This window comes from Aquarana catesbeiana, linkage group LG01 (assembly GCF_042186555.1).
Source record: "Aquarana catesbeiana isolate 2022-GZ linkage group LG01, ASM4218655v1, whole genome shotgun sequence".
Classification (NCBI taxonomy): domain Eukaryota; kingdom Metazoa; phylum Chordata; class Amphibia; order Anura; family Ranidae; genus Aquarana; species Aquarana catesbeiana.
Window position 1 is genome coordinate 870,208,924 of NC_133324.1, and position 9,763 is coordinate 870,218,686.

A 9,763-nucleotide genomic window follows, 5' to 3' on the forward strand; every position below is an offset into this window, starting at 1 on the left:
AAACTTTATGCAGGGGGTGATGCGTCTTAATCCTCCGGTTAAAGCGCCCCTAAACCCCTGGGACTTGAATTTGGTCCTGGCTGTGTTACAGAAACGGCCTTTTGAACCAATAAGTCAGATTCCTTTGGTCTTGTTGACAAGGAAATTAATTTTTCTGGTGGCCATCTCTTCTGCTAGAAGAGTATCAGAATTAGCAGCTCTTTCCTGTAAGGAGCCTTATTTGATTATACACAAGGATAGAGTGGTACTACGCCCTCATCCTAGTTTTTTACCGAAGGTGGTTTCTGATTTTCATTTAAACCAAGACATTGTTCTACCTTCCTTTTTTCCAGATCCCTGTTCTCCGGAAGAGAGATCTCTACATTCGTTGGATGTAGTAAGAGCAGTTAAGGCCTATCTAGGGGCAACTACTCAGATCCGCAAGACGGATGTTTTGTTTGTGCTGCCAGAGGGTCCCAATAGAGGACAGGCAGCGTCAAAAGCTACCATTTCTAAATGGATTCGACAGTTGATCATTCAAGCTTACGGTTTGAAACAGAAGATTCCTCCGTTTCAGATCAGGGCACATTCCACAAGGGCTATTGGTGCTTCTTGGGCAGTGCATCACCGGGCCTCTATGGCTCAAATCTGCAAGGCCGCAACCTGGTCTTCAGTTCATACATTCACCAGATTCTATCAGGTGGATGTGAGAAGGCATGAGGATATCGCCTTTGGGCGTAGTGTGCTGCAGGCAGCAGTACAGGGTCCTCAGGTCTGATTGCACCCTACTTGGTCGTGGTTCCCCCCCCTCAGGTAGCATTGCTCTGGGACATCCCATCAGTAATTACTGTGGCTCTGTGTCCCGTGATGTTCGAGAAAGAAAATAGGATTTTTTAAAACAGCTTACCTGTAAAATCCTTTTCTTTCGAAGGACATCACGGGACACAGAGGTCCCACCCCTCTTCTAATACACTATATTGCTTGGCTAGAAAACTGAGGTATCCCTGCAAGGGGGAGGGATTATATAGGGGGTTGAACTTCCTGATAGGGTGTGCCAGTGTCCAATCACCAGTGATACCTATATAACCCATCAGTAATTACTGTGGCTCTGTGTCCCGTGATGTCCTTCGAAAGAAAAGGATTTTACAGGTAAGCTGTTTTAAAAAATCCTATTTTTGTTTGTGTTGCCAGAAGGTCCTAAAAGAGGACAAGCAGCGTTGAAATCTACTATTTCTAAATGCATTTGTCAAGTGATTGTTCAAGCTTATGGTTTAAAAAGGAAAATTCCACCTTTTCATATTAAATCGCACTCCACCAGGGCTGTTAGTACTTCCTGGGCAGTGCATCACCAAGCCTCCATGGCTCAGATCTGCAAGGCCGCAAATTTGTCTTCAGTCCATACATTTTACCAGATTCTATCAAGTAGATGTAAAAGGTCATGAGGATATCACCTTTGGGCGCAGTGTACTGCAGGCTGTAGTATAAGTCCTCTAGTCTTAGTGCTCAACTTTTTGTTGCGTCTCCCTCCCTTCATTTGGCATTGCTATGGGACATCCTACATAGTAACTACTATGGCTCTGTGTCCCGTGATGTACAATAAGAAAATAGGATTTTAAAACTGCTTACCTGTAAAATCCTTTTCTTTGAAGTACATCACGGGACACAGAGGTCCCTCCCTTCTTTGGTATACACATGTATTTCTTTGCTACAAAAGCTGAGGTACTCCCAGTAGTGGGAGGGGTTATATAAGGAGTGCACTTTTTGTCTTGGGGGCATGCCAGTGTCCATCACCTGAAGGTGGCCTCTAACCCACATAGTAACTACTATGGCTCTGTGTCCCGTGATGTACTTCAAAGAAAAGGATTTTATAGGTAAGCTGTTTTAAAAATCCTATTTTTTGTGTACTGTGTGAAGTGTTTTTATTCCCTGTGGGACACAAAACCCATCATTCCCCCAAGCTTTGCCTTGTTTACATAGGCAGAGCTCTATTCTGTGTGTCTGCCCAAAACAGGCCAGCGGCATCGCCCGTGCGTGCGCCCCCTATGCGTAAGTGCAAAAATCATGTGTATATACGTGATTCTGCCGAAGAGGGCCATCCTGTAGCAGTATATGGGGTGGTCTTTAAGTGGTCAATTTACAGTATCCCTTCTTTATCTGTGTATGGATGATGGCACTGTAAATATTCTAATTAAAAAAAATCTATTTACCTTCTTAAGTGATATACCACAGTCAAATGATCCAGCTCTTTCCCAGCCTGTCTGCAGGGAAACCTAAGCAGGAGCTTCTAGTCTTCTGCTGCTGGTAACATGTTCAGAGTAAAAATTGTTTCAATAAACTGTTTTAAATTGACAAATATATATTTAAAATCAAATCTTCATTATTTTTGGCAATAACATGGTGTAAGTAGATTTCTGCCAATGACAGGTTGTGTCACACCCCTCCAGCCTGTGTCTATTGTGTGTATGTGCTTGGGATAAGAGGGAAGTGAAGCCTCAATCACTCAACCTGTAATATCCCACCTCTATTGTGGTATGTGGGCATGAAGGAGGGAGGGAGTGGGCTGTCATTTACCACTGTGTATACTCCCACATGTGTGACTCTATAGTCACATGGCCTGCTCAGATGTGATCAAGGAGGAAATGCTCAACCTAGAAACTTACTGAAAACTGAGCATGTCCACTAGCTGACAACGGCTGCTCGGCAGAATCCTACAGTGGAGACCTGGACAGGAGGGGAGGGAGAGAGAACAGCTGGCTCAACCAGGTTTTTTGCAGAATACAGTAAAAAAAGATGTGTGTTTAATGACACTTTAAATATTTTGGTATTTTGGCTGCGCTCACCATGTAAATACATGACAAAAAAGTACTTTAGAATTTACACATTCTATAACTGATCATATAAATATTATGTTTCATAGTCTTGTAATTATTGATCTCTGTTCAGGTCAAGCCCACAGCAGACACCGCAAGCAAGTGGAACAAAGAGGAGGAGAGAAGCCAGCCCACCAACACCAAGGACTAGAGGACGGCACTCCTCAGGAGAATCGGCAGGGAAAAAAATGAAGCGCCAATGATTGTATAAATTTCATAGGTCATTTTTGTAGTATTGTATTCTAATTTAATACACTGTAAAAAGTTTGGTGTCAAAAAAAGGTGCTTAGAAATGTAAATTAATATACAATATTAATGCCATTCTATGGGGGAAATGTTTCATATTTTGTTTAGTTGTATGTAGGAGCCCCTTCCCTCCCCCACTTCATTGTAACTCCGGATTTATTAAATGTACAGAAGATTCACTTAGGTCTCAGATATAACTGAAGAGCAGCAAAGAAAAGTCATAGCCAGTAGCAGCCAATCAGTTCCCATCTGTGATTTTTCTCATGCAAGTTAGAAAGTGAAGCACCTGGTTGCTATAGCCAACAACCACTTAATTCCTTTCCACTAGTTTTTCTGAGGTCTGTAGTGTAGCTGCAATATATATGTATAAATATGTAATATATCGTTTGAAGAATTATAAACACAAGTCATTGGGCAGTATTTCTAAACCTCTTGGGTTTATAAATTCTCACTTGTTCAGTTTTTTTTTTTGTTTTTTTTTTTCATGGACCATCATTATCATAGTACATGTATTCAAGGAATGTGTAAACTTTTAACGGTAACGCTCACTGAAGGGGGTTTCAGAGGTTGGTGAGAAAGTAGGTGTGGTGTTTAAAAGTCATTCATCTCTGTGACTTTGTACTGTGCACATTAGATCCGATCTTCCTCCAGCCACTTCTGCCAGAGTGTCGGAGATTCTGAAGACTTCTGTAGATCTAGTAGCCTCCATGGTCTGCTTGGAGACACTGCCAAGTTGCCCATTCAAGATATAGTGAAAGATCTTCTGCTTGCTTCTTCCATCTCTCGGCAAGGTATACTTGGCCATTCACATCCCCTCACCGCACCCCGTTGGAGCCCTTGATTCATTGTTTAACAAAGTGGGGCTTTTAAAGATGGTGAGCATGTGGTCTCCCCCATGTGACAGTGTTCCTGAGTGGTCAGTCACCAGACTGAAACACTGTGGAAGCGGCCATGACGCTATTCACCTAGGTAAGCTCTGACACCAGGGGTTTACCCAGAGTGAACCCCTGCAGTGGGAAAGTGACAGGGGAGCTTGCATTTCATGGGATTACCTTGCTGGGAGAGAAATAGAGAGGCACTGTCAGTCTATGCTGAATGGGAACTAACTCTTTAAATACAGCTAGAAGTAGCTGTAGAAAGACTGGTTTTGGGTGAACAGACGCATTAAAGCTAGCAAAGTGCCTTCATGTTAAGGATAGGAGTTGGGTGTACAGTTAGTCGGAACTGCCTGTGACTCAAAATTCACTGAAATGAAAGACTTGATGCTATATGTTCACTTCAAATGTTTGTTTTTTTTTCTTTTTCTTAAGACATTAAGATTTACTCAACTGGAGCACTCGGAACCTCGTGCAGCTGTGCATAGTAACCAATCTTCTCCCATATTCAGCTTCTTCAATTTAAGCTTTGACAATAAAACCTGGGAGCTGATTGGTTTCTATGCAGAGCTGCACCAGATTTTGCACTGTATTTTTAAAGCAAATCTCTGATGCCTAGTCCATTCTTTTGTCCTGGAGGTGCCCAGGCTGTGATTTCAAAAATGATTGCACAGAGGTGAAGGATGCAAACCAGACTCCCTTCCTCCCACTATTGAAACCCATGTAGTGCATTTCTCTTTTTAATGCTTCAGTTACATGTTTCATTGGCAAGAATGTATATTTTGTAAAAGCTTTCATGATATAGCCATCACTTATAGAATATGGACACAGCAAGTTTCTATATTTTTGTTCATAGGGAATAAAAAATAACTGTGAGAAGCTTCTGATGAAGCTGTTTTTTATTTTTTTGGACTCCTGGGCCACATTCCAGGCCTAGAGTTAAAGGTGAACTGAAGTATTTATTGGGAATAACCTCACCATCCTACAACTGGCATTCAGCCCTGGACACAAGAGAAAACCTTTTCCCATCTGAGGTCTGTCTTACCTTGTGTCCGATTCCCATTTAGTGTTTGATTTAGCTGACAAAATAGCAGTTTGCTCTAGTTTTTTATTTAATAGGGCAGGGCCAAGAGTACTATCGTGCTGTGTTTACCACCAGGCCATCAAATTTGAACTTTCCCTCCAGAAAGAACAAATGGAAACCTGTGAAGATGTGTCTTCTGTACATTAGCGTAAAGTTTAAATCGTACTTTCTTTCATAAATAAAAGTATATGATTATAATGCAGTGAAAATCAACATGCATTAAACTTTAATTCTGGTGTGCAGACAACTTTACCTACATGGATTTTTTGTATACAGTACTTGCCACAGGTGTTCCAGTACAGTGTGATCAGGTTGATGACCTGACTGGTTGCTAGGACTTAAGACATTTTGATATTGTCTTATGAAATTAGCCTTGACATCTTGCCTTTACAAGAAATTGGCTTATTAATTTCTAGGTAAGTTTTGAATTTTTTTCGCCTCATACTTTAGACATGTCTATTGCTCTTGTAGAATCGATAGACTCTTTTCTCATAGATAATGCGGAATTTGAAGCAAAATCGAAGCCACCGCTGTATATAGATGGCAGGCAGTTATTTATTTTTACAATTTGCCGAAATGTTCATGTCCTTTAACTATAAAACTCTGTAAATATACATTGTTCAAGGAGTTGTATTTTTTTGTGTTGGCTGTACTTCCTTTTTCTTTTTCTTTTTTTTTTTTTTTTTTTTTTTTAACACCTTTTCCTTTTTCTTTCTGAAGCTACCAAGGTAATGTAGTTGGTTTCTCCTGAAAAGCTGTATGTACTTTTCTTGTAGGGCTTGTTCGCACATGTATCTTGGAGAAAATGAAAACTGGGTAGGCAAGGGTAATGCACCGAAGAGCACAACAGTAAGAATAGTAATTTTTGTTTTTTAATTAATTGAGGGACTCTGGAAGTTACCTTTCAGAATTCGGGAAGTCTTTTAACTTCAGGTTATACTGTTGCCTACAAGTGGATTACGCACTGCCAAAAATAAATGTAGGCCAGCCCAGGATAACCCCTCCTACTACCAGCATGCCTTGCTAGTGTCCTAAGAGCTCTGCTGTTTAAAATGCCAAGGATGTAGGTTGCTGTGCACTGTAAAATGCAGTTTAATGGCCTTAGCAAAGTTACCAACATGCCAGTGAAGGGTGGACCTGTCTGAGTACCCAACCAATAAACTGTTGGAAACCCTCTCTAAAGCACTGTTCTCACTGGTATGCCTTGCTCCACACCCCATTTTAGCTATGTTTGCCAAACCATAGCAGACTGGTCAACGTCCCTTAAAAAAAGTTCTTTCTAGTGCTGTAGTAGATTAGAGCAAATAGCTGTAGCCTTAAGCTACAGCTGTGATGGTCTGCTGGAGGTTTCTCATCTCCCCCATGGGTCTTCTATCACACAATGCGAGGGACACGTTTGTTAAAAGTGCTGGACTGCAGAACGGGCATCTAGGAAGCATCTGAGTCCCAAGGCTTTCAAAGGATGTCGCTTTACGATCTACTCTGGATACCATTATCAAGGATCCTACCGGTAGCACGAACACCCATCTTCCTCAGTAGAAGAGAAGCAACCCAAGAAACAGACTGCAAAGTCTTCACCCTCACTATTGGTTAAGAAATGTCCACATCATCAACATTCAGACTCTGCAAACTTGGTTCCTAGTCTACAAGTTCTGGGGCTTAAAATCTGCCATATCTTCAGACAATCCTTCCTCCACATGAAAGGTGTGCCCCCCACTTTCAAGAATAGGAGACATTTGTTAACCTTTGCAGACACGTCAACAGTTTGCACCTCTGACACCTAGGTGCAGGATGTGGTCTCAAGGGCTACAAACTGGAATTTGACTCCCTGTCCCCTCCTTGCTTCTCAACTGCAAATTTCCTTGTCACTACACAGTCTAGCAGATCTTCATTCTAGATTGAGGTGTCATTGCCCCGTTCCTGTGGCAGTGTTTTCAGGGGTTTTACTCCATTTTGTTCATTTCCCAAACTGAACCAAAAGCTCCATGGCCTTTAAAAGATCACCCAGATCTTCAGCTTTAAGGACTCATTTTACAAGCCTGCTTCATGTTCTCACTGGCTTTAATGGTATGGCTGTTGCAAGTGTCAGAACTTGTGGCCTTATCGTATTGCATAGGCAAAACCTAAGGTGGTTCCTGTCTTTCACCTCAACTAGGACATTATTCTTGCTTTGCTCTCTCCAGCTGCAGTTTGCCAAAAGTAAAATTCTCTTCCTTGTCTAGATGTGGCTCAGTCTGTGAGTCTATCTCTCAGCCACTGTTTTTGTTTTTTGTTTTTTTTCATAAAGACTAATTCACTTTGCTGTTGCACATTCATCAGATGCCAGCTTTGGGCATTAGGTCCTTGAGGCTTTTTGAGCTGCATGTAGTCCTCGGTTTTCTGAGGTTTTTTTCTTGGGCCTGTTTGGCATTTGCTGTACTGCCCTTTCCCCCAGTTATACTGCTTTTGAATGCCCCAAGCCTGAAAGACTTTTTCTGTAGATGAAAGAAAATGTTTTGTATTCACCATTAAAACCTTTTTCTTGAAATCCATTGAAGTCCCACCCATCTGTGTTTATGATCACTCTCTGTACTGTTTTACTAAAAAAACTGAAGCATGCTAGGAGTAGCAAGTTATCCTGGGCTGGTCTACGTTTTTTGTTTGCCAGTGTCCATTCCTTCTGTAGGCAGTACAGGCCGAAGGTGAAAGACTCTGTGTCCCTCAGTGAGCGCCAAAGAATAAAGACCTTAATGGTGGGTACAAAAATTCTGTTTTGACTGCAAGGATAATTCTGCTTTTCTGACTACCTTAGAAATATAGAAAGACAAAATACCAGCAAATGACAACTGCATGAGATGCTCTCTCTGACAAAGTTCCCGAATAGGCGATGTCAGTCCCAACTAGAGGCCTGCAATGGTCTCAGTAATCCGCTGTGGATACCTGCATACCAACAGATCCATGTCCTGAAGCCCCAAAAGTATAGAAACGCGTTTAAAGGAACACCTAATGCTTCTGCCTTTTTATACACACTGCCAAAAATCTTAACTGCATAGATTTTGATAGATATCTGCTCCCCGTGTAGAGTACTAGTCCCAGGTAGCTGGCCAGTTGTAATCACACCTATACTATATTGCTGCTAAAGGTTCTGATAGTCAACACTTAATGATGCAGAACAGTTTGAGTCCACTGATTTGAAAGGGTTGTGATGCAGGTAGCCATGTACTTTTGATGTTTGCAACTTGCCTCAGTTCAGTATACAAATATCAAGGTAGAAAAGCCATTTCATGTGTCCATGCGTTTTCTTGTTTCAAGTGCAGTGCAGGAAAGTTTCACGAAAAGCAGAATTCCACCCAAATGTTATATTTATTTTTTAAATTTTACATTCAGTGTAGTGAGGCTTATTTCAGTCCCACTAGATGTTTACTATTGTCATCTAATCCTTCTTCTCCTCTAAAGTGCATTCCCCATACTTTACTGGTTGCACAAAATGCTAATGCATGCTTTCCCTGCATCAATGTTGCTGCCTGTAGTGGATTATCTAGGAATACATAGGAACCCTATATGGGGATTGATTAAATTGTCTCCACTTGAACACAATCTCTTTCCTGGCCAAAACTGGTTGTGTGTATGTGGGAGGTGGGTTTAAATTATGCCCCACATTACAATGATTTTACATCTAGTTCAGCTGTGTGCCCTGTAAGACCCATCCTTACATGGAGAACTGTAGTTCATTATTCGTTTTTATTTTGCTTTCTGATCATCTAGTGTGATGAAGGAACAGTTATGCCTGTGTGACCATAGCCTACCTTTTCATTTGTAAATATGTTTACAGTGTTTTTTTTTTCTTCCACTATTCGATCAACACTTGTATAGTCTGTGTTCTTATATTGCGCTCCATGTACATTCTGCCTGTTTCTTGCAAATGAGATTATTTTTAGAAGCTAATGCTTGGATTCAGTATTTTTTCTCTTAATGATACAGGCATGTTGCCAAATGTCATTTTCATTGTGGAAAGTATGTTTTCATTGCCTTTTGCTTTTATTATTTATAACATATATGTTGAGATTGTTGCCTTTTTTAATTTTTTCTTTTTTTGCACAGTTGCTATTTTTTTGTGAAACCTTAATTTCTTACTGACCTTTTTTACATAAATGATAAAACCATTCAAAAACACTGCTTTGTAATGCATTTTTTTTTCTGGTTTACGTGTGTTTTTTTTTTTTTTTAATTTATCAGTTGAATGACAATGGTTATATAAACCTTCAGTAATCATGTTTATTTCCAGGTTCTTGCATTTGGGCACCAACTAAGCTGTCTCTGGATGCAAATTTAAAGGAAAAGTTCACTTTCAAAACATGTTCCAGCTCCTGCAGCTCTCCCTGTGACAGTGGGAGGGGGTTCTTCTTCCTCGAAGAGCGTGGCTGTGCGGGGTTCCGCCCACACGGGCACGTCATTCATTCTCACTTTTCTGTAAATTAATGCCTACAAGTTCCATCAGCTATTTCAGCTGATGGCTTGTAGTTCTCAATGAGCTACCAGGGTGCTGGTGAGCGCTCTGGTAGTCCATTGATTTTTCCTGCTCTCTGGTAACTGCCTGCCCATACAAAGAACAGGCAGCCAGCTATGCTGAGAGCCTGCATGAGACTGAGATTGCACCCGCAATATGACTGCAGGTGTAATGTGGTACAGGCTCCAGAAAAATAAGTGCACTTTTTTTTTTTTTTTTTTAA

The 9,763-nt window shown here is 41.0% G+C and overlaps 1 protein-coding gene across 1 annotated transcript in view; it reads left to right on the forward strand.

Moving 5' to 3' along the window:
- BOD1L1 (biorientation of chromosomes in cell division 1 like 1) overlaps positions 1-9,206 on the forward strand; it is a 119,444-nt gene extending 110,238 nt beyond the window's left edge. Inside the window, exon 21 of the mRNA XM_073609958.1 lies at positions 2,923-9,206. Coding sequence (XP_073466059.1) covers positions 2,923-3,052 — 130 coding nt within the window. The 3' untranslated portion in view covers positions 3,053-9,206. The remainder of the gene's footprint in view (positions 1-2,922) is intronic.
- The last annotated feature ends 557 nt before the right edge of the window (positions 9,207-9,763 follow it).